At 48.8% G+C, this 25,736-nt stretch overlaps 1 protein-coding gene across 2 annotated transcripts in view; it reads left to right on the top strand.

The window, feature by feature from the left end:
• The window catches only part of MARK1 (microtubule affinity regulating kinase 1), a 259,764-nt gene extending 234,370 nt beyond the window's left edge, over positions 1-25,394 (top strand). The window contains exons 13-18 of one of the 2 annotated variants that reach the window (XM_075339110.1): positions 3-196; positions 2,501-2,601; positions 2,924-3,076; positions 7,226-7,477; positions 21,255-21,299; positions 24,213-25,394. In XM_075339110.1, the coding sequence (XP_075195225.1) occupies positions 3-196; positions 2,501-2,601; positions 2,924-3,076; positions 7,226-7,477; positions 21,255-21,299; positions 24,213-24,567 (1,100 nt within the window). In that variant the 3' untranslated portion in view covers positions 24,568-25,394. Of the gene's footprint in view, positions 1-2; positions 197-2,500; positions 2,602-2,923; positions 3,077-7,222; positions 7,478-21,254; positions 21,300-24,212 lie in introns of both variants that reach the window. The other variant, XM_075339108.1, reaches the window with a different exon arrangement.
• Positions 25,395-25,736: the final 342 nt, after the last annotated feature.

Raw genomic sequence — 25,736 nt, 5'->3', positions numbered from 1 at the left:
AGCCGGGCCGTCCATCCCTCCGTCCGTGTCCTACACAAAACGCGGGCAGGCGAATAGCGTGGAAAGCGAGCAGAAAGAGGACTGGGACAAAAATGGATCCCGCAAGCTCAGCAGCGCCACAGTGGGGTCTAAAGGGGAAGTTACTGCTAGCCCTCTAGGGGGTCCGGAGAGGAAGAAATCCACGACTGGCCCGAGCGTAAGCTACAGGATCTATTCCTCTATTTATCCATTCATCAGTCCCTTCCTCCCTTCCTTCCTCTATCCATCACTCTATCCATCCATTCCTCCATCTCTATCCATCCACTCCTCTCTCCATCCATCCCTCCATCCATCCACTCCTCTCTCCATCCATCCCTCCATCCATCCACTCCTATCTCCATCCCTCTCTCCATCCATCCCTCTCTCCATCCATCCCTCCATCCATCCACTCCTCTCTCCATCCATCCCTCCATCCATCTACTCCTATCTCCATCCCTCTCTCCATCCATCCCTCTCTCCATCCATCCCTCTATCCATCCATTCCTCTCTCCATCCATCCCTCCATCCATCCACTCCTCTCTCCATCCATCCCTCCATCCATCCACTCCTATCTCCATCCCTCTCTCCATCCATCCCTCTCTCCATCCATCCCTCCATCCATCCACTCCTCTCTCCATCCATCCCTCCATCCATCCACTCCTCTCTCCATCCATCCTTCTCTCCATCCATCCCTCTCTCCATCCATCCCTCCATCCATCCATCCCTCCATCCATCCACTCCTCTCTCCATCCATCCCTCCATCCATCCACTCCTCTCTCCATCCATCCCTCTCTCCATCCATTCCTCTCTCCATCCATCCCTCTCTCCATCCATCCCTCTCTCCATCCATCCCTCTGTCCATCCATTCCTCCATCTCTATCCATCCACTCCTCTCTCCATCCATCCCTCCATCCATCACTCCTCTCTCCATCCATCCCTCCATCCATCCACTCCTATCTCCATCCCTCTCTCCATCCATCCCTCTCTCCATCCATCCCTCCATCCATCCACTCCTCTCTCCATCCATCCCTCCATCCATCTACTCCTATCTCCATCCCTCTCTCCATCCATCCCTCTCTCCATCCATCCCTCTATCCATCCACTCCTCTCTCCATCCATCCCTCCATCCATCCACTCCTCTCTCCATCCATCCCTCCATCCATCCACTCCTATCTCCATCCCTCTCTCCATCCATCCCTCTCTCCATCCATCCCTCCATCCATCCACTCCTCTCTCCATCCATCCTTCTCTCCATCCATCCCTCTCTCCATCCATCCCTCTCTCCATCCATCCCTCCATCCATCCACTCCTCTCTCCATCCATCCTTCTCTCCATCCATCCCTCTCTCCATCCATCCCTCTCTCCATCCATCCCTCCATCCATCCACTCCTCTCTCCATCCATCCCTCCATCCATCCACTCCTCTCTCCATCCATCCCTCCATCCATCCACTCCTCTCTCCATCCATCCTTCTCTCCATCCATCCCTCTCTCCATCCATCCCTCTCTCCATCCATCCCTCCCTCCATCTACTCCTCTCTCCATCCATCCATTCCTGCCTCTATACACCCATTCCTGCATCCATCCATTCCATCCATCCTTTCCGCCATCCCTTGCTCCATCTATTCTGTTTCTCCATGTGTCCTTACATCCATCTGTTCTTCACTTCATCCAATTTTTATTTCCTCCCTCACTCCATCCCTTGCTCTCTCCATCCATGCCATGCTCCCTCCATCCATCCCTCACTCCCTTCATTCATGCCACGCTCCCTCCATCCATTCCTCGCTCCTTGCATCCATTACTCACCCCCTCCATCCATTCTTCCATCCCTCGCTCCCTCCCTCCATCCCTTCCTCACTCTCTCCCGAGCTCCCTCTTTCCATCCGTCCCTACATCCATCCCTCCATCTCCATCAATCTCTCCATACATTCCTCCATCCCTCTCAGCCTCCATCTATTCCTCCATCCATCCCTCTATCCATCCCTCCATCCATTATCCATCCATCCCTCCATCCATCCCTCCATCCATCCCTCCATCCATCACGCCATCCATTCCTCCATCTCTCCATCCATCCCTCCCTTCATCCATCCATCCCTCCATCCATCCCTCGCTCCCTCCACCTCTTGCTCCCTCCATCCATTCCTCTATCCATTCCTCCATCTCTCCATCCACTCCTCCATCCATCCCTCCCTCCATCGATTTCTCCCTCCATCCATCCCTCCCTCCATCGATTTCTCCCTCCATCCATCCCTCCCTCCATCGATCTCTCCCTCCATCCATCCCTCCATCCATCCATTTCTCCATCCATTAATCCATCAACTTGCAGATGAGATTTGTTGGAACCTTTTTTTGTACTTAAATACTGTTTTACGTTGCGAGTTTTTCGAATGCAACCCACTAGTAGCAATGTGTGAACACCGCCTTATTTCCACCCGCCATCCTACCTGACGTTCCTTCACCGCTGCGTCTCTTATCCTCTTATAGAATAGCCTGTTTCCCGGCAGCGGGATGACGAGAAGAAACACTTACGTCTGTGAACGCACTACTGATAGACTCAACGCTGTACAGAACGGCAAAGACAGCAGGTGAGTAGCCATCAGGCCCTGAGATCTATATGAAGCAGGAGGCTCAGGATGAACACATGGGGGATTGCTATAATACCTGGAGTTGGGCCTGGTAGGAGAAGTGAGTACGTTCTTGTTGCTCATCAATGGTGCATTTATGCTGGAGTAGCGGTGGGAATGACGGTCTGTCAGGCGGAGGATTTTTCCGATTTTCCTTGTAGTTGGGCTGAGCCAAATGGTTCCTCTAAGGTGTGTGGGTAGGACCCCTCCGATTGCCAATATGGGGAACTTCTGCCCCTATTTCAGTGTTTTGAGGATGATGGGAGTCCTGGTTGTTTTGCAGCTTAACAGAGATGTCTGCGGGCAGCACATCCTCTACAGGCTCCGCAGTCCCCTCCACACGACCGCGGCACCAGAAGTCAATGTCAGCCTCAGGACATCCCATCAAGGTCACCTTACCTACTATCAAAGACGGCACAGAAGGCTTCCGACCAAGGTACGCATGTCCACTTCTGAAGACTCGTTTCTGTGTGCCTGATCTGAGAAATGAATATGGGCAGTGAGGATGTGAGTCCTCCGGGTGCCACGCACTCTTTAACCTCTTAGAGGGAACATGTCATAAGAAAGTGACCTATTGTTTCATTTAAGTTTTTGTGTTACATGTATTTTATTTTATTTTTTTTTTTAAATATTTTGCTATTTTTAAAAAAATAAATAATAACTAGTAAACTTGCACTTATCACGCTGGCCACTGGGGCATTTTTAGACTTATACTTCCTGTCCTTTCCATAAGAGTTTTCAGCAGTGTCATTATCATCAGAGGCAGGATTACAATTACACTATACATAGCTGATAACACAGGTTCCACTGAAGGTGATGTCACAGCTCACCTCCTTCCCTTCCATTCACAATGATCTTTGCACACTGGCCCCTGGGGCGTTTTTAGACGTATTCTTCCTGTCCTTTCCATAAGAGTTTTCAGTAGTCTCATTATCATCAGAGACAGGATTAAATGACACTATACATAGCTGATAACACAGGATCCACTGAAGGTGATGTCACAGCTCACCTCCTTCCCTTCCATTCAGAATGATCTTTGCACACTGGCCACTGGGACTTTTTAGACTTCCTGTCCTTTGCATAAGAGTTTTCAGCAGTGTCATTATCGTCAAAGGCAGGATTCCAATGACATTAGGCACAGCTGATAACACAGGATCTACTGAAGGCAATGTCACAGCTCACCTCCTTCCCTTCCATCCACAATGATGTTTGCACACTAACCACTGGGGCTTTTTTAGACTTTCTGTCCTTTCCATAAGAGTTTTCAGCAGTGTCATTATCATCAGAGGCAGAATTACAATGACACTATACATAGCTGATAACACAGGATCCACTGTAGGTGGCATAAAAGCTCACCTCCTTCCCCTCCCTTCACAATGTTCTTTGCTCACTGGCCACTGGGGCTTTTTTAGACTTATACTTCCTGTCCTTTCCGTATGAGTTTTCAGCAGTGTCATTATCATCAGAGGCAGGATTACAATGACACTATACACAGCTGATAACACAGGATCCACTGAAGGTGATGTCACAGCTCACCTCCTTCCCTTCCATTCACAATGATCTTTGCACACTGGCCACTTGGGCTTTTTTAGACTTCCTGTCCTTTCCATAAGAGTTTTCAGCAGTGTCATTATCATCAAAGGCAGAATTACAATGACACTATACATAGCTGATAACACAGGATCCTCCGAAGGTGATGTCACAGGTCACCTCCTTCCCTTCCATTCACAATGATCTTTGCACACTGGCCACTTGGGCTTTTTTAGACTTCCTGTCCTTTCCATAAGAGTTTTTGGCAGTGTCATTATCATCAGAGGCAGGATTACAATTACACTATACACAGCTGATAACACAGGATCCACTGTAGGTGACATAAAAGCTCACCTCCTTCCCCTCCCTTCCCAATGATCTTTGCACACTGGCCACTGGGGCTTTTTTAGACTTTACTTCCTGTCCTTTCCATAATAGTTTTCAGTAGTGTCATTATCATCAGAGGCAGAATTACAATGACACTATACATAGCTGATAACACAGAATCCACTGAAGGTGATATCACAGCTCACCTCCTTCCCTTCCATTCACAATGATCCTTGCACACTGGCCCCTGGGGCTTTTTTAGACTTATACTTCCTGTCCTTTTCATAAGAGTTTTCAGCACTGTCATTATCATCAGAGGCAGAATTACAATGACACCATACACAGCTGATAACACAGGATCCACTGTAGGTGACATCACAGCTCACCTCCTTTCCCTCCCTTCACAATGATCTTTGCACACTCTCATTAGATGCTTCAGTACAAAAAATAAAGTCTAAAGGCTACTTTACATGCTGCGACATCGCTAGCGATCTCATTAGCGATGTGAAATTCTAGATCGCAAGTGCGACCTGTCGAGATCGCACATGCGTAAAATGACCTATGTACGATCTCGAAAGATCGCACTTGCGCTCTAGAATTTCACATCGCTAATGAGATCGCTAGCGATGTCGCAGCATGTAAAGTAGCCTTAAGTCTGTTCATTGCTGCTAATATACATGTGCATTTCCTGAAACAGGAAGTTCGCCCTGGTGGTCAATGTGAAAACTGAACATTTTTAATTTTATTTTTTAATACAGATTGTGATATACATTTAACACAAAAAGCTGATTAAAGCACACCTACAGGATTTTTTTTTCGGCGCTGGAGTGGCGCTTTAAAGCTTTGTCTCCTGTCATATACTCACCCTCCGGCTACATCACCTTTTACCAACGACGCTCCGGTCCTGCGGTGCCATCTTGTGATAATAACTTCTCACTGGCCGAAAGTCAGAAGTTACGTCATGAGATCTCAATACAAGTCTATGAGAGCAAGAAGGAGGCTCTCATAGACTTGTATTGAGTTGTCTTCTATCTATCTGCGCTCTCTTTTTCTTTGATTGACAGCTCTGGTTTTATATGTGCCAGAGAAGGGCAGTGTTGGAGGAAAACAAAAGCAAAGTAGATGGAAAAAGCACTGACCTGTTTGTGGACGCCAAAGCTGCCCCGCGTGGTTTTACTGCATTCAGACAGGAGCTTCACTTTTTAAAGGGCAGTTTTCCATCAATACCAGACCCAATTACAGGGGAACACACTCCCTGGTAACACAGGCACAGACATACTAGATTCTGTAGATGCAGAAGGCCACATAAGAATTAGGGAAATGGGGCACTGGACAATCGCATGATTTTCAGCGTGGAGCCTCCATATATTTAATCTTTTTTTCGGTCACTTCTTGTACCAGGTTTCGCTGTATGACCAGTCCTGCTGTAAGAGAGGCAGAAATACTAACAGTGATCACAGGCTGGACTGCTGTCTATGAGAGGAGACTATAAACTTCAATAGTATTCCACAGGTTGTACTGCTGTCTGAGAGGAGATTAACTACCTCAATAATATTCCACAGGCTGCACTGCTGGCTATGAGAGGAGACTAAAAACCTCAGTGCTATTTCACAGGCTGCACTGCTGTCTATTAGAGGAGACGAAATACCTCAGTATCTTAGTATTCCACAGGCTGCACTGCTGTCTATCAAAGGAGCCTAAAAACCTCAGTAGTATGCCACAGGCTGCACTCCTGTCTATGAGAGGAGACCAAGTGCCTTAGTAGTATCCCACAGGCTACACTGTTGTCTATGAGAGGAGACTAAATACCTCAGTAGTATCTGACAAGCTGCACTGCTGTCTATGAGAGGAGACTAAATACCTCATTAGTATTCCATAGGCTACACTGATGTATATGAGAGGATACTAAATACCTCAGTCAGTAGTATTCCACAGGCTACACTGCTGAATATGAGAGGATACTAAATACCTCAGTAGTATCTCACAGGCTACACTGCTGTCTATGAGAGGAGACTAAATACCTCAGTAGTATTCCACAGGCTACACTGCTGTCTATGAGAGGAGACTAAATACCTCAGTAGTATTTCACAGGCTACACTGCTGTCTGAGAGGAGACTAAATACCTCCGTAGTATCTCACAGGCTGCACTACTATCTATGAGAGGAGACTAAATACCTCAGTAGTATCTCACAGGCTACACTGCTGTATATGAGAGGATACTAAATACCTCAGTAGTATTCCACAGGCTACACTGCTGTATATGAGAGGATACTAAATACCTCAGTAGTATTCCACAGGCTACACTGCTGTATATGAGAGGATACTAAATACCTCAGTAGTATTCCACAGGCTACACTGCTGTATATGAGAGGATACTAAATACCTCAGTAGTATTCCACAGGCTACACTGCTGTATATGAGAGGATACTAAATACCTCAGTAGTATTCCACAGGCTACACTGCTGTATATGAGAGGATACTAAATACCTCAGTAGTATGCCACAGGCTACACTGCTGTCTTTGATAGGAGACTAAATTCGTCTCCCATGGATTGCACTGCTGTCTATAAGAGGAGACTAAATACCTCAGTAGTATTCTTCACAGGCAGAATGCGCTTACAATAATACACATTATTAAATAAGCAAAAGCAACAGAAAACAGTCAGTAAGGAGACCGCTGTGGCTCCACTCGCACATTTCTAACAGATTTGTAAATTATTTTCCAGCAGTGCAAACCAGCGAGTACCGGCCACGTCCCCTTCTGCTCACAGTATTAGTACAACCACCCCGGACCGGACTCGATTTCCTCGCGGAAGCACCAGTCGGAGCACTTTCCACGGAGAGCAGCTCAGGGATCGTCGCACTGCTACATACAACGGACCACCGGCATCGCCTGCCCACGAAACCACCCAGTTCTCACACACTAGAAGAGGAACGTCCACCGGCATTATCAGCAAGATTACCTCCAAGTTTGTGCGAAGGTATGATGCCAGCGCACCGGTAGCGTACCCCGGGTAGTCAGTCGGAGACAGCCAGTTTGTGTGAACATTTGTGCCCATATGGTGTTGAGAAATCCAAAAAAATGAATGTTGGTGCGGCTGGTGAAATGGCCGCCTCCATATTATGTAGTCACAGCAAAGGCTTAATTATTTAATATTAGTTGCAATTGCCATGGTCAAGTGTTGGTTTGTTAAAACAAACATATGATGTAATACTCCCCGCGGTTGTAGTCGGTGAGCTCAGTATGCATCGGTACTTAAAGGGGTTCCCCACCTTTGGGGACAGTTTTTTTCTTCGGCGCTCCATTGGGAGACCCAGACGATTGGGTGTATAGCTACTGCCTCCGGAGGCCACACAAAGCATTACACTAAAAAGTGTAAGGCCCCTCCCCTTCTGGCTATACACCCCCCGTGGGATCACGGGCTGATCAGTTTTCAAGCTTTGTGCGAAGGAGGTCAGACATCCACGCATAGCTCCACTGTTTTTAGTCAGCAGCAGCTGCTGACTATGTCGGTTGGAAGAAAAGTGGGCCCATATGGGGCCCCCAGCATGCTCCCTTCTCACCCCACTTTTGTCGGGTGTTTGTTAAGGTTGAGGTACCCATTGCGGGTACGGAGGCTGGAGCCCACATGCTGTTTTCCTTCCCCATCCCCCCTCAGGGCTCTGGGCGAAGTGGGATCTTACAGGTCTCCAGGCACTGAGACCGGGCTCCATCCACAGACCCAGAGAACCTGCTGGATATGGAGCTGAGTATCGTCAGGGACAGGGCCCTGCTACATTAAGGTACTCTGTGTCCCCGGGCAAGCGCGCACACACACACCAGCATTGCTGGGAGTGTTAGTGCGCCGGGGGCAACAGCGCGGAGCGCTCGTGCTATTATTCACTACAGCTTTGCTGAGTGACTTTATGTATTGGGAACTGCCGCGCCGGCCGCTGCTGGGTGTTTTTTACATTGTGGCGCGGCTGGGACTTGTGGTGCGCCGGGGACTTCCGCGCTGGCCGTGCACATGGACGGCCGCACTTATTACTCGAGTCCCCGGCTTTGCGGCCTAGTTTTCGTTTCGTTCCCGCCTCCAGCCCTGCCAGTCAGGGGAGAGGCGGGACGCTGTACAGACAGTCAGCGCCGAGGGCTGGAGTCTGCTTTGCATTCTCCAGCCCCCTTCACTGGACACAGTGGGACGCCAGTTTCCCGCTCTTGTCTGGGGCACGCCCACGGCCTGCCCCTCGTCACACGAGCTGGAGAAGGACGCCGGCAGCCATTCCTGCACGCAGTCCGAGCTGGGGAACGGAGACATGCTCTGGGCAACCAGTCACAGGGCTCTGGCGACCACACACCCGCGTTATAGGCGGGCGGTAAGCAGCACCTGAAGTGCTGACCCCACTAAATACCGAAGTGTCCATTTGTATTTTATGCTTGTATGCTATACACTGCACTGTAGGTCGCTATCTTTGGCTATATGCCCTCCTAGATGGCGAGATAACAGCAGCAAAAAAGCAAGGGTGCTAAGGCACAGGTTTTCTATGCTGCTTGTATTGCATGTGCTGAAGTGTTCATTTGTACTTATGCTTGTATGCTATACATTGCGCTGTACGGTCGCTACTCTTGGCTATATTCTCCTAGAGGGCTGGACAACAGCAGCAAAAAAGCATGGGTGCCAAGGCACAGGCTTTATAGGCTGCTTGTATTGCATGTGCTGAAGTGTTCATTTGTACTTATGCTTGTATGCTATACATTGCACTGTACGGTCCCTACTCTTGGCTATATTCTCCTAGATGGCTGGACAACAGCAGCAAAAAAGCAAGGGTGCCAAGGCACAGGCTTTCTATGCTGCTTGTATTGCATGTGCTGAAGTGGTCATTGTACTTATGCTTGTATGCTATACATTGCATAGATGGCTAGAATACAGCAGCAAAAAAGCAACACAGGCTTTCTATGCTGCTTTTACTGCATGTGATACTGTTCCACCGGCAGGTTCCACTGACCCCCATTGTGTGCAATGCTCCCCTGTAGCACTTGGTCAGCCGGGGTCTCTACTAGAGGTGGCCAAAGGAACCACCTGTGAACCCTGTCCAGGGACAGGGACGGAGTTGCAGTTTCGGCTGATAGATTGTCATGGGATAGAGACTTTGCAGTCCAGACAGGCCATGGGCAATCTTGATTAATGCTCCCTGGCCACCCTCATTTGGAACATAATCAGTGCTCCGGGGGGTCCCAGGCATTCCAGGGTGAAGGCTCTGACACGGACGGCAGTCCCAGACAGCCTAAGCTAGCTCGCTGGGTGCGGCACTCGGCTTCATCACCGGTCAGGGTCCCAGCAGGAGGACTCTCTGTATGATGAGGCAGACGTAGCTGATCAGGGCTTTGGTCCTGACACCGCTCTCAATCCGGATACACCGGATGGGGACGCCATAGTGAATGATCTTATAGCGTCCATCAATGGAATGTTGGATATTGCTCCCTCAGCTCCCCCAGGGGAGGAGTCAGCTTCACAGCAGGAGAAATCCCTTTTCAGTATCTCATGCGTATATTGAGTATTTTTCTGGCCACTCTGACTTCAGAGAAGCAGTTCAGAAACACCACGCTTACCAGATAAGCGTTTTCTCCAAACGTATTAAGGATACACGTTATCCCTTCCCCCTGACGTGGTAAAGCGCTGGACCCAGGGTCCAAAGGTGGATCCCCCAATCTCCAGGCTTGCGGCTAGATCCATAGTTGCAGTGGAGATGGGACTTCACTTAAAGATGCCATTGACAGACAGATGGACCTCTGGTTGAAATCTGTCTGTGAAGCTATCAGCGTGTCGGTGGCTCCGGCATTCGCAGCCGTATGGGCACTCTAAGCTATTTCAGCTGGTCTTGCGCAGCTGGTCTTGAGCACATGTACATCTGTGCCGCAGGTGGTGTCCTTAACCTCGCAATGTCTGCATTGCGACTTACCCTAGTAATGCTGTCCTGGAGGGACAGTCGAGGTTTCGGTCCTTCCCAGGCTCGGGCAGGTCCCAATTGTCCTCGTCCAAAAGGGCTCAAAAGGCTCAGAGGGGCTCAGATTCCGGCCGGGCTCAATCACGCCCAAGGAAGGCAGCCGGAGGAACCGCTACCAAGGCGGTCTCCTCATGACTTTCAGCTCTCTCTCTCCGCATCCGCGGTTGGTGGCAGACTCTCCCGCTTGGCGACATTTAGCTGCCGCAGGTCACAGACCGGTGGGTGAGAGACATTGTGTCTCACGTGTACAGGATAGAGCTCTGTTCTCGTCCTCCGGCTCGATTCTTCAGAACTTCCCCTCCCCCCACCGAGCCGATGCTCTTCTGCAGGCAGAAGGAGTGGTAATCCCTGTTCCTCTTCAGGAACAAGACACGGTTTTTTCCTCCAATCTGATTGGGGTGCCAAAAAAGGGTGGCTCTTTCCGTTCCGTTCTGGACCTAAAACTGCTCACCAAGCACGTGAAGGCCAGGCGGTTCCGGATGTAACCCTCCGCTCCGTCATTGCCTCAATGTCTCAAGGAGATTTCCTAGCATCAATAGACATCAGGATGCTTATCTCCACGTGCCGATTGCTCCAGAGCACCAGCGTTTGCTACGTTTCGTTATTGAAAACGAGCATCTTCAGTTCGTAGCCCTGCCCTTCGGTCTGGCGACAGCCCTACGGGTTTTCACCAAGTTCAGGGCAGCAGTGGGAGCAGTCCTGCACTCTCAGGGTCACTCTGTGATCCTTACTGGGACGATCCACTTGTCAAGGCACCCTCTCAAGAGGCATGCCAACACAGCCTGAACGTGGCGCTGGAGACTCTCCAGAGTTTCGGGTGGATCATCAACTTTTCAAGGTTAAATCGGGCACCGACCCAATCGCTGACATATCTGGGCATGGAGTTTCACACTCCCTCAGCGATAGTGAAGCTTCCGCTGGACAAGCAGCGTTCACTACAGACGGGGGTGCAGTCTCTCCTTCAAGGCCAGTCACACCCCTTAAGACGCCTCATGCAGAGGCAGTCACTTTCGCGCAGTTTCATCTGCGTCCACTTCAATGGGACATGCTTTGCCAATGGGTTGGGGAGTCGACGTCCCTAGACAGGAACGTCTCCCTTCTCAGACGGTCAAGGACTCTCTTCAGAGGAGTCCATCCTTCAGATCAATGTTCTGGAAATCTGGGCAGTGTATCTTGCCCTGCAAGCCTTCCAGCAGTGGCTGGAAGGTAAACAGATCCGAATTCAGTCGGACAATTCCACAGCGGTGGCATACATCACCCACCAAGGCGGAACACGCATCGCCAAGCCTACCAGGCAATCCGGCGGATTCTGATGTGGGTGGGAGACAGAGCATCCACCATATCCGCAGTTCACATCCCGGGCGTAAAAAATTGGGAAGCAGACTTCCTCAGTCGCCAGGGCATGGACGCAGGGGAATGGCCTCTGCACCCAGAATGGTGTCAGGAAATCTGTAGCCGCTGGGGGATACCGGACGTCGACCTAATGGCGTCTCGGCACAACAACAAGGTCCCGATTTTCATGGCGCGGTCTCACGAGCAAAGAGCTCTGGCGGCAGGCGCCCTAGTTCAGGATTGGTCGCAGTTCCAGCTACCCTATGTGTTTCCACCTCTGGCACTGTTGCCCAGAGTGCTACGCAAGCTCAGCTCCGATTGCCGCCGCGCCATCCTCGTCGTCCCAGACTGGCCGAGGAGGTCGTGGTTCCCGGATCTGTGGCATCTCACGGTCGGCCAACCGTGGGCACTCTCAGACCGGCCAGACTTACTGTCCCAAGGGCCGTTTTTTCCACTGAATTCTACGGCCCTGAACCTGACTGTGTGGCCATCGAGTCCGAGATCCTAGCGTCTTCAGGATTATCTCAAGACGTCATTGCCACCATGAGACGGGCTAGGAAGCCGACGTCTGCCAAGATCTACCACAAGACGTGGAAGATATTCTTATCTTAGTGCTCTGCTCAGGGAGTGTCTCCCTGGCCATTTGCATTGTCTCCTTTTTCCTCCCTTCCTGCATCTGGTTTGGGAAAAGGTTTGTCGCTCGGCTCCCTTAAAGGACAAGTCGCAGCGCTGTCGGTATTCTTTCAGAAGCGCCTAGTACGACTTCCTCAGGTACGCACGTTCCTGCAGGGGGGTTATCACATTGTCCCTCCGTACAAGAGGCCGTTAGACCCATGGGATCTGAACAGGGTATTAATTGCTCTCCAGGAGCCGCCCTTCGAGCCTCTGAGGGATGTTTCACTTTCTCGACTTTCACAGAAAGTGGCCTTTCTGGTAGCGGTCACGTCTCTTCGGAGAGTGTCCGAACTAGCAGCGCGGTCATCCAAAGCTCCCTTCCTGGTGTTCACCAAGATAAGGTAGTGCTGCGCCCGATCCCAGAGTTTCTCCCTAAGGTGGTATCCCCTTTTTATCACAATCAGGATATCTCCTTACCTTCCTTTTATCCATTTCATCGATATGTAATGGCTTTGCATTGTTGGATCTGGTGTAGAGCACCCAGAATCTACATTCCCGCACGGCGCCCGTGCGCCGCTCGGATGCACTCTTTGTCCTTGTCACTGGTCAGCGCAAGGGGTCGCAGGCTGCAAAATCCACCCTGGCTCGATGGATCAAGGAATCAATCCTTGAAGCCTACCGTTCTACTGTGCTTCCGGTTCCATCAGGGCTGAAGGCCCATTCTACCAGAGCCGTGGGTGCGTCCTGGGCATTACGGCACCAGGCTACGGCTCAGCAGGTGTGCCAAGCGGCTACCTGGTCGAGTCTGCACACCTTCACCAAGCATTTTCAGGTGCATGCCTACGCTTAGGCGGATGCCAGCCTAAGTAGATGAGTCCTGCAGGCGGCGGTTGCCTCCATGTAGGGAAGGGCTGTTTTTACAGTCCAAACTTGAGGTATTCATTTACCCACCCAGGGACTGCTTTTGGACGTCCCAATCGTCTGGGTCTCCCAATGGAGCGCCGAAGAAGAAGGGAATTTTGTTACTTACCGTAAATTCCTTTTCTTCTAGCTCCAATTGGGAGACCCAGCACCCGCCCCTGTTTCCTTCGGGATTTTTGGTTTGTTCGGGTACACATGTTGTTCATGTGGAATGGTTTCAGTTCTCCGATGTTCCTTCGGATTGAATTTGTTTAACCAGTTATTGGCTTTCCTCCTTCTTGCTTTTGCACTAAAACTGATCAGCCCGTGATCCCACGGGGGGTGTATAGCCAGAAGGGGAGGGGCCTTACACTTTTTAGTGTAATGCTTTGTGTGGCCTCCGGAGGCAGTAGCTATACACCCAATCGTCTGGGTCTCCCAATTGGAGCTAGAAGAAAAGGAATTTACGGTAAGTAACAAAATTCCCTTCTTTTCTTAATTAAATGCATGCAGTATGGGCTAATAATCATTTTTGCTATTATATTTTATTAAAAATTTTGCATTGTTTGCCTCCTTTAGCCGCTGTACTGCACTGGCTTTTGAGTTAATGGTAATCTGGCCAACCCCCGTTATTTTACCAGATGAGTTGGGGACATGATTTTGTGGCACTTACTATTATATCGGTATAAGAGCTTCTACTCCTGCTCTCAGGGCCGGCGTTGGGGAAGGGCAGACTGGGCAGGCGCCAGGGCCCCATCCACAAAAAGGGCCTCCTGCAGTGTACAGAGGATGTATATCAGCATTAGGGTACCGTCTCACTAAACGGCGTACCAGCTATTCCGACCACGATATGACCTGGTCAGGATCGCTGGTGCGTCGCTACACGGTCGCTGGTGAGCTGTCAATCAGGCAGATCTCACCAGCGACTAGTGACCAGCCACCAGCGACGCGTGGAAGCGATGCTGCGCTTGGTAACTAAGGTAAATATTGGGTAACCAAGCAAAGCCCTTCGCTTGGTTACCCGATATTTACCTTGGTTACCAGTGCACATCGCTTAGCGCTGGCTCCCTGCACTCGTAGCCAGAGTACACATCGGGTTAATAAGCAAACCGCTCTGCTTATTTACCCTATGTGTACTCTGGCTACGCGTGCAGGGAGTAGGGAGCCAGCAGTGGCAGCCTGAGAGCGGCGGACGCTAGTAACCAAGGTAAATATCAGGTAACCAAGCAAAGCGTTTTGCTTGGTTACCCGATATTTACCTTGGTTACCGGCGTCCGCAGCTTCCAGACGCTGGCTCCCTGCACATTCAGATCGTTGTTCTCTCGCTGTCAAACACAGCGATGTGTGCTTCCCAGTGGGAGAGCAACGAGCAAAAAATGAACCAGCACTGTGTGTAACGAGCAGCGATTTCACACACAGCGAGATCGCTAATGAGGTCACTGCTGCGTCACAAAAACCGTGACTCAGCAGCGATCTCGCTAGCGATCTTGCTATGTGAGAAGTACCCCTAAGGGGTGCTTCACACATAGCGAGATCGCTACCGAAATCGCTGCTACGTCACGGTTTTGGTGACGCAGCAGTGACCTCATTAGCGATCTCGCTGTGTGTGACACTGAGCAGCAATCTGGCCCTTGCTGTGAGATCGCTGCTCGTTACACACAGCCCTGGTTCGTTTTCTTCAAAGGCGCTCTCCCGCTGTGACGCACAGATCGCTGTGTGTGACAGCGAGAGAGCGACGAAATGAAGCGAGCAGGGAGCAGGAGCCGGCATCTGGCAGCTGCGGTAAGCTGTAACCAAGATAAACATCGGGTAACCAAGGGAAGACCTTTCCCTAGTTACCCGATATTTACCTTCGTTACCAGCCTCCGCCGCTCTCGCTGCCAGTGCCGGCTCCTGCTCTCTGCACATGTAGCTGCAGTGCACATATGGTAATTAACCCTATGTGTACTGTAGCTAGGAGAGCAAGGAGCCAGCGCTGAGCGGTGTGCACGGCTCCCTGCTCTCTGCACATGTAGCTGCAGTACACATCGGGTTAAATAACCCGATGTGTACTGTAGCTAGGAGAGCAAGGAGCCAGTGCTAAGCAGTGTGCGCGGCTCCCTGCTCTCTGCACATGTAGCGACGTTATCATCGCTGCTGCTTCTGCTGTATTTGACAGCTAAGCAGCGATCAAAGCAGCGACTTACAAGGTCGCTGTTACGTCACAGAAAATGGTGACGTAACAGCGCCGTCGTTGTCGCTGTCACTATGTGTGAACCCAGCCTTAGGGTACCTTCACACTTTAGCGATGCAGCAGCGATCCCACCAGCGATCTGACCTGGTCAGGATCGCTGCTGCATCGCTACATGGTCGCTGGTGAGCTGTCAAACAGGCAGATCTCACCAGCAACCAGTGACCAGCCCCCAGCCAGCAGCGACGTGCAAGCGACGCTGCGCTTGCACGGAGCCGGTGTCTGGAAGCTGCGGACACTGGTAACTAAGGTAAACATCGGGTATGGTTACCCGATGTTTACCTTAGTTACCAGCGCACACCGCTTAACTTAGCGTGTGCAGGGAGCAGGAGCCGGCACTGGCAGCGTGAGAGCTGCAGAGGCTGGTAACGAAGGTAAATATCGGGTAACCACCTTGGTTACCCGATGTTTACCTTAGTTACAGCTTACCGCAGGCTTTCAGACGCCGGCTCCTGCTCCCTGCACATTCAGGATTGTTGCTCTCTCGCTGTCACACACAGCGATGTGTGCTTATCATCGGGAGAGCAACAATAAAAAAACGAACCAGCACTGTGTGTAACGAGCAGCGATCTCACAGCAGGGGCCAGATCGCTGCTCAGTGTCACACACAGCGAGATCGCTAATGAGGTCACAAAAAACGTGACTCAGCAGCGATCTCAGTAGCGATCTCGCTGTGTGTGAAGCACCCCTTAAGGTCCAGTCACACTAAACAACTTACCAGCGATCCTAACAACGATAGGGATCGCTGGTAAGTTGCTAGGAGGTTGCTGGTGAGATGTCACACTGCGACGCTCCAGCGATCCCACCAGCAACCTGACCTGGCAGGGATCGCTGGAGCGTGGCTACACGAGTTGCTGGTGAGTGACCAGCCCCCAGCGCCGCGTGGAAGATGCTGCGCTTGGTAACTAAGGTAAATATCGGGTAACCAACCCGATATTTACCTTGGTTACCAGCGCACGCAGCTACACGTGCAGAGAGCAGGGAGCAGCGCACACTGAGCGCTGCTCCCTGCTCTCCTAGTTACAGCACACATCGGGTTAATTACCCGATGTGTGCTGCAGCTATATGTGCACAGAGCAGGGAGCAGCGCACACTGCTTAGCGCTGGCTCCCTGCTCTCCTAGCTACAGCACACATCGGGTTAATTAACCCGATGTGTCCTGCAGCTACATGTCCACAGAGCAGGAGCCGGCACTGACAGTGAGAGCGGCGGAGGCTGGTAACAAAGGTAAATATCGGGTAACCAAGGACAGGGCTTCTTGGTTACCCGATGTTTACTGTGGTTTACTGCCGGCTCCTGCTCCTGCACATTCAGTTGTTGCTGTCTCGCTGTCACACACAGCGATCTGTGCTTCACAGCGGGACAGCAACAACTAAAAAATGGCCCAGGACATTCAGCAACAACCAACGACCTCACAGCAGGGGCCAGGTTGTTGCTGGATGTCACACACAGCGACATCACTAGCAACATCGCTGCTACGTCACAAAAGTTGTTCGTTAGCAGCGTTGTTGCTAGCGATGTTGCTTAGGGGTGCTTCACACATAGCGAGATCGCTACCGAAATCGCTGCTACGGCACGGTTTTGGTGACGCAACAGTGACCTCATTAGCGATCTCGCTGTGTGCGACACTGAGCAGCGATCTGGCCCCTGCTGCGAGATCGCTGCTCGTTACACACAGCCCTGGCTGGTTCGTTTTCTTCAAAGACGCTCTCCCGCTGTGACACAGATCGCTGTGTGTGACAGCGAGAGAGCGACGAAATGAAGCGAGCAGGGAGCAGGAGCCGATATTTACCTTAGTTACCAGCTTCCGCAGCTCTGACGCCGGCTCCGGCTTTCTACACATGTAGCTGCAGTACACATCGGGTTAATTAACCCGATGTGTACTGTAGCTAGGAGAGCAAGGAGCCAGCGCTAAGCAGTGTGCACGGCTCCCTGCTCTCGTGGTTATGATCGCTGCTTCGGCTGCTGTGTTTGACAGCTAAGCAGCGATCATAACAGCGACTTACAAGGTCGCTGTTACGTCACAGAAAATGGTGACGTAACAGCGACCTCGTTGTCGCTTAGTGTGAACCAGCCCTTGTGTTACATTTACACTTAAGCTGGGTTCACACTAAGTGACAGCGACAACGACGTCGCTGTTACGTCACCATTTTCTATGACGTAACAGCGACCTTGTAAGTCGCTGTTATGATCGCTGCTTAGCTGTCAAACACAGCAGCCGAAGCAGCGATCATAACGTCGCTGTGCTACATGTGCAGAGAGCAGGGAGCCACGCTTAGCGCTGGCTCCTTGCTCTCCTAGGTACAGTACACATCGGGTTAATTACCCGATGTGTGCTGCAGCTACATGTCACAGTGCAGAGAGCAGGGAGCCGCGCACACTGCTTAGCGCTGGCTCCTTGCTCTCCTTGCTACAGTATACATCGGGTTAATTACCCGATGTGTACTGCAGCCACATGTGCACAGAGCAGGAGCCGGCACTGGCAGCAAGGGCGGAGGCTGGTAACGAAGGTAAATATCGGGTAACCAGGGAAAGGGCTTCCCTTGGTTACCCGATGTTTACGCTGGTTACAGCTTACCGCAGCTGCCAGACGCCGGCTCCTGCTTCCTGCTCGCTTCATTTCGTCGCTCTCTCGCTGTCACACACAGCGATCTGTGTGTCACAGCGGGAGAGTGACGACCAAAAAATGAAGCTGGACATTCAGCAACGACCGGCGACCTCACAGCAGGGGCCAGCTCGTTGCTGGATGTCACACACAGCGACAGCGACGGGATGTCGCTGCAACGTCACAGAAAATGGTGACGTAGCAGCGACGTCGTTGTCGCTGTGTGTGACACTAGCTTTAAGGCCCCGTCACACTAAGCAACATCGCTAGCAACATCGCTGCTAACGAACAACTTTTGTGACGTTGCTAGCGATGTTGCTGTGTGTGACATCCAGCAACAACCTGGCCCCTGCTGTGAGGTCGTTGGTTGTTGCTGAATGTCCTGGGCCATTATTTAGTTGTTGCTGTCCCGCTGTGAAGCACAGATCGCTGTGTGTGACAGCGAGACAGCAACAACTAAATGTGCAGGCAGCAGGAGCCGGCTTCTGCGGAGGCTGGTAACCAATGTAAACATCGGGTAACCAAGAAGCCCTGTCCTTGGTTACCCGATATTTACCTTTGTTACCAGCCTCCTCCGCTCTCACTGTCAGTGCCGCTCTCACTGTCAGTGCCGGCTCCTGCTCTGTGCACATGTAGCTGCAGCACACATCGGGTTAATTAACCCGATGTGTGCTGTAACTAGGAGAGCAGGGAGCCAGCGCTAAGCGGTGTGCGCTGCTCCCTGCTCTGTGCACATTTAGCTGCAGCACACATCGGGTAATTAACCCGATGTGTGCTGTAACTAGGAGAGCAAGGAGCCAGCGCTAAGCATTGTGCGCTGCTCCCTGCTCTGTGCACATGTAGCTGCAGCACACATCAGGTTAATTAACCCGATGTGTGCTGTAACTAGGAGAGCAGGGAGCCAGCGCTCAGTGTGCGCTGCTCCCTGTTCTCTGCACGTGTAGCTCCGTGCGGTGGTAACCAAGGTAAATATCGGGTTGGTTACCCGATATTTACCTTAGTTACCAAGCGCAGCATCTTCCACGCGGCGCTGGGGGCTTGTCACTGGTTGCTGGTGAGCTCACCAGCAACTTGTGTAGCCACGCTCCAGCGATCCCTGCCAGGTCAGGTTGCTGGTGGGATCGCTGGAGCGTCGCAGTGTGACATCTCACCAGCAACCTCCTAGCAACTTTCCAGCGATCCCTATCGTTGTTGGGATCGCTGGTAAGTTGCTTAGTGTGACGGTACCTTTAGTGTGACGGGGCCTTTAGTCCAGGGACAGACGAGCACTGATTTAAAACATAAATCCCTTTATTCCCAGCTCACCAGATAAGAAACTTGTAACCATTATCTATTGTAAATAAGACTTTGTTTGGCTTTCAATTGTTCAGACAGAAGAAACCTAATAAAAAAAAGACAATAGTTAACCCTCCCCCTCTTCATACATCAGCAGATACAGAATCATGAGTTCAGAGAACTACAATTACCTATAATATTCAGCTATTAGTACAAGACTAAGGCTGGGTTCACACATAGCGACAACGACGGCGCTGTTACGTCACCATTTTCTGTGACGTAACAGCGACCTTGTAAGTCGCTGTTATGATCGCTGCTTAGCTGTCAAACACAGCGATGCAGCAGCGATCATAACGTCGCTACATGTGCAGAGAGCAGGGAGCCGCGCACACTGCTTAGCGCTGGCTCCTTACTCTCCTAGCTACAGTACACATCGGGTTAATTAACCCGATGTGTACTGCACCTACATGTGCAGAGAGCAGGGAGTCGCGCACTGGCAGCAAGAGCGGCAGAGGCTGGTAACGAAGGTAAATATCGGGTAACTAGGGAAAGGGCTTCCCTTGGTTACCCGATGTTTATCTTGGTTACAGCTTACTGCAGCTGCCAGATGCCGGCTCCTGCTCCCTGCTCGCTTCATTTCGTCGCTCTCTCGCTGTCACACACAGCGATGTGCGCTTATCAGTGGGAGAGCGCCTTTGAAGAAAACGAACCAGCACTGTGTGTAACGAGCAGCGATCTCACAGCAAGGGCCAGATCGCTGCTCAGTGTCACACACAGCGAGATCGCTAATGAGGTCACTGTTGCGTCACCAAAACCGTGATGTAGCAGCGATTTCGGTAGCGATCTCGCTATGTGTGAAGCACCCCTTACATTCCAATAAGGGTAAGTTCACACAGTGCGTTTTTCGCGGCGTTTTTGCGCGTTTTTCGGGTGCGTTTTTGGCCTCAAAACTGCATGACTTTGCTTCCCCAGCAAAGTCTATGAGTTTTCTTTCATTTTTGCTGTCCGCACACAACTGTTTTTTTAAGCTGCGTTTTTGAGCTTGAAAAAAAAAATGGACATGTCTGTTGAGGTGGACCTTTACATCAAATACTTAATTAACCTTTTGACAAGGGATTGTGGGAAATATATCGATTTGCCTTACATAATTCAGGTTTCAGATCATATACATGACACAGATATAAAGATGGCCACCATTTCCTGTTATCCACACCTTGCTTGGAATGCAAGGAATGTCCAGATGAAAGAAGACCACCATATAAGGGAAGACCCCTGGTCAAGCTAGAAGACCAACCCAAAGATCAGATGACATTACAGACCAAACCATCAGCATGGATCCACTAAATGACGTCCCTCCCATCGTCATGGTTTCATTGACTGGAGTCAGACCTGCCCATCAACAGCAACACGGATCTCCCCATTCGCTAGCCCATGAACTGTCCCACTAAATGGGCATATCTGAACTTGTGTACGCCCCTGTTAGGCTATCTCATAGTAATTCAAGATTAAAACTCTTATAACAAAAAACACAAGTGAAAAGACTGCAAAAATGCTCGTGAAACACAAGAAAACCGTGTTCTGTCATATCCAGTACAGACGCACTTTGTGAGTATTTGTCCTCTATGAGGGTTGATTTCGGGGGAGAGGCCGGTCGTCCTCACATATTGACCTCTCGAGTAGCATCTCAAATGTTCTCTCTTAATTCAAAAATTGCAAACCAAGACTTGCCTATGGCCGGTTGCCCGATTATTCAATGTTCTACTAGCACATGACATCTCTGTTATCCATCATTGAATCTGAACCTTGACTTTGATTTCAGGGATCCGAGTGAAGTTGAAGCGAGCGGCAGAACAGAGACCTCAAGGTGAGGAGCCGTCCGGTGTCCTATCCCCTCCGGGATGCTATTCTGTGCTTGTTCCTCTATCTCCGCAGTGACAACACGGCCGAGCTTTTCTCTTCTCTTTATTTTTTTTGCAGCTTTTTAAGGTGCAATTCCTCTCAATTCTTCACATTCAAATAGTGTTTACACTTATGACCTGGGCGCCTTCTAAAATTAAACCAGGGAAGGGTGGGTTGATGGAAAGAGAAGAAAATGATCAGCACTGTGGCCACACACAAGCCACCAGGGCTATTTAGGCTGCAGATTATTATGGTAACATATTGTACCTAGGCAGTTTTAAGGGGCTGGCAAACCAGGCAAATGCTTAGGGCCTCCATTTCCTAGGGGCTTTCTAGGTAAGGATTCCTTGGAATAACCAGGATTTACCACCGGCCTCCCCAATTCCCTAAACCAGCGGGATTACGTATAAGGGACCTCCTGACTAATCATCTGAGAGCGGCCTCTTATATGGGGGGGAGTGAATGATCCCGAGAGCTGTCTATTCTCAATGGGAAGCTTAACATCACTAATTAACCTTATATGTAAAACAAGACAGCCTGAAATGTTACATTACTAGGAAAAAAAATTGCAGGATTCCTATTTTGCATTTTGCCCAAGGACCCGGTTTTTATAAACGGCACAAGCAGAAGATTAATTACTGCCGGGTTTCGTGCAGTTGCACTTAATAGATAAAAATGTTGATAAATGAAAAAAAAAAGTTCAATAAATGGAAAAAAAACCAACAATAAAAATGTACAATTTTTGGGGTGTTGAAAAAAAGGGGTGTGACGTTCAAGTCACCCTCTGCAAATTTTATTGTTTAATTTATTTTTTTTATTATTATTTTTATCGTTTCACAATTACTTTCTCAGTGTTGCTTTATAATCATTTACTTATACAGATTATCTGCCTAAGAAAAAGCCGTAATAATAAATGATAAAATTCTATCTGCCTGCAGTGACCACTAGGGGGGGCTCTCTGCATACTGATTATACAGTGAAGTCAATAGTGGTGATGCACGAACTCAAACTGTAAAGTTCGGCTTCCGTACCGAACACCTCGTGTCTGTGTATGGGCGCCAAACATAGACTTCTTAGAGAAGTCCGTGTTACTGTTTGGGTTCGGCCGCCCAGATAAAGCTTGTTGCCACACATCCAATTGGCAAGCTTTCTTGGCGTGGGCACTTCCGGCCCCATCACTGTCATGCCAAGTACTGTCATGGCTGTGAATACCGGGTCAGTGTGACAGAAAAAAGAAGCGTGGGGTCCCCCCCTAATGATACCCAGCCAAGATAAAGCAGACAGTAGGGGGCTGGTATTCTTAGGCTGGGAAGACCCATGGTTATTGGGCCTCCCCAGCTTTAAAATAGCAGCCCTCAACTGCCCCAGAATTGTTGCATCCATTAGATGCACTAATTCTGGAGCTTACTCAGCTCATCCTGATTGCCCGCCAATCTGGGTAATATAAGAGGTTAATGACAGCTGTGATTTGTCAAAAAATCATAGCTGCCATGAAGCACTGGTTTAGTAATGGGTAGGGTCTATGAGAGGCCCCATTACTAATCATGTAAATGAGAAGAAATAAGCGCAAAGCACAGAGAAAAATCCTTTATTCATAACACATTTTCTTTCTCCAATTTATTAACCCCCAAAACACCCCTGCATGTCCAATGTAATCCGCACCATGAAGTTCCACAATGATCCTGGCTCTGCTACATCCTGAGGTCGCAATCACTGGGGCTTGCTGAACACACTGATGGATGCTGCAGCTGTGAGAGCAGTGATGTCAGTGAGTTCACTTGAGGTATCGGCTAGCGGTACCCCAGCTGTGACCTCAGGTGAACTCATTAAACTCAGTGAACTCACCTCAGGTGAGTGAACTCATTAAACTACCAAAGTAGGCTATGGGCACACATTGAGTATTTGGTTACAGAAATTTCTGCACAGACTCTCCTGCACTTACACTTGTGTTTTTTGACAAATCACAACTGTCATTCACCCCTTATATTACCTCTATTACCGCTCCAGGGCAATCGGGATAAGCGCAAAGATTGGCACATCTTATAGTTGCAGCAATTCTGTGGTGGTTGAGGGCTGCTATTTTTAGGATGGGATGGGCCCAATAACCATGGGCCTCCCCAGACTGAGTATATCAGCCCCCAGCTGTCTGCATTATCTTGACTTTGTATCAAATTTGGGGGGACCCCACGCGTTTTTTTACAAATTATTTATTTAAATAATAATTTTTAAAAAACACATTTGGTCCCTTGTGTTTTAAAGATAATGCACACAGCTGATATCTGTACGGGTTATCAAAATACTGGGGACCCTACGCCATTTTTTCCAATTATTTATTTATTTTTACACTCCACTTTGGGGGACCCAGACAGCTAGTATGAGAGCAATCAATCATAGACGTCAGCACAGAGGGTGTTGGCGCAGTCTGTCTTCAACCAATCAGAGAAGCTGTCACAGAGGGGGGCGGGGGAAGTAGGCAATATTCATAAGGTTTAATGAGTGGACCAGTGTAACAGCTGCGTGGAAACTTGGTAAGTATAATTGTCCTGCTTTAGTCCACAAATGTTTTTGCTTCCTTTTGCAGCCCTTTTCTTTTGAGCATGTAAGCGCTGCTCTGCAGCTGGCCAGGATCGCAGAAGCTCGCTATCACTTCTCAATGCTCAGCCAAGTTCAGGACAGTGCTTACAAGTTAGACAGTGGTGGTCGGTCTCTAAGGCAACCATCTGTAAACAATACAAAAGTGTTTATCTCAAGAACGGTTGCAAATTTTAATAAGCAGTAAATTGCAAAAATGCTTGTTTTTACAAGGTCTGTGCGATAATATCCATCTATGAAAATGGAAATATTGCATGAAATGATTGTACCCACTTTCTTTTTTCAGGAGCACCTCCGGGGAACCAAGAGAAAGCCAAAAAGAAGACTCAAAAGATTCCAAGCCTCGTTCTCTGCGCTTCACCTGGAGCATGAAGACCACCAGTTCCATGGACCCCAATGATATGATGAGGGAGATTCGCAAGGTCTTGGATGCCAACAACTGCGACTACGAGCAGAAGGAGAGATTCCTGCTGTTCTGTGTGCACGGGGACGCCCGGCAGGACAGTCTGGTACAGTGGGAAATGGAGGTGTGTAAACTGCCACGCCTGTCCCTCAACGGGGTCCGCTTCAAGAGAATATCCGGGACCTCCATCGCCTTCAAGAACATTGCGTCCAAGATTGCAAACGAGCTCAAATTGTGAGAATCTCGGTTCCACGCAACATCTGAATGTACTGCTGGGGCAGCATCGGGCTTCTCTACCAGTAACGGGCATTACATCTTTTTTGGCTGGCACGCTCCCCTCCCCCCTCTAACCCCATATGTTACAGATAATGCCCTTACTGCAATAAGGTTATACAGAACTCTCCAATCAGTTGTATATTGCGAAATTCCGACTCTCGTAAATACGCAGCCGATCGGTCACGTGGCTTGTACAGCGAACCCTGGAGGACACTAACCACTCGGTCTATGTGGATAGCATTGTAAAATAGACAATTGATTGCTTTGCAAAAAAAAAATAGAAAAAAAAAAAAGCAGATCTTGTATAGCTGGGGTATAGTTTTCTGTACAGACGTCTACGTTCAGTGTTTTGTTCCAATCACCACGTTCTTCCTTATTGTTTGAATTATCCTAAAAATAATTCTTTAATTTTTTTTATATTTTTTTTTATTTATTATTTTTAAGTCACTGAAGCCCAACAAATACAAAAACAATCTTTAATTTTTTAGAATTATTTTTTTTAAGTCATCCAAACCCAAGAAATAAAAAAAAAATCTAAAATATTATTTTTTCTGTATTTATTTTTTAAAGTCATTTAAAAACAACACAAAAAATTCTTTAATTTTTAGAATTATTTTTATTTTTATTTTTTTTAAGTCATCGAAGCCCAACAAACACAAAAACAATTCTTTAATTTTTTAGAATTATTTTTCTTTGTTTTAATTCATCCAAACCCAACAAATTAAAAAAAATCTAAATATTTTTTTTGTATTTATTTTTTTTATTCATTTAAACACAACATTTATTTTTCTTAAGTCATCGAAGCCCAACAAATACAAAAGAATCTTTAATTTTTTAGAAATATTTTTAGTTATTTTCATGTCATCCAAACCCAAGTAATAAAAAAAATCTAAAAAAAATATTTTTTTTGTATTTTTTTTTAGTCATTTAAACACAATAAATACAAAAAAAAAATTTAACAAGTAGAACAAAATTCCTTAATTTTTTAGAATTTTTTATTTATATTTATTGTTTTTTTTTCAGTCACCCAAACCCAACAAATAAAAAAAAAAAAATCGATTTTTGTTAATTTATTTTTTTTAGTCATCCAAATACAAATTCTTTATTTTTTTAGAATTTTTTTTATTTTTA

The sequence above is a fragment of the Anomaloglossus baeobatrachus genome, chromosome 3, assembly GCF_048569485.1.
Source record: "Anomaloglossus baeobatrachus isolate aAnoBae1 chromosome 3, aAnoBae1.hap1, whole genome shotgun sequence".
NCBI lineage: Eukaryota > Metazoa > Chordata > Amphibia > Anura > Aromobatidae > Anomaloglossus > Anomaloglossus baeobatrachus.
Note: the sequence above shows the minus strand (reverse complement) of the source record. Positions and strands in the feature narration are given on the sequence as shown.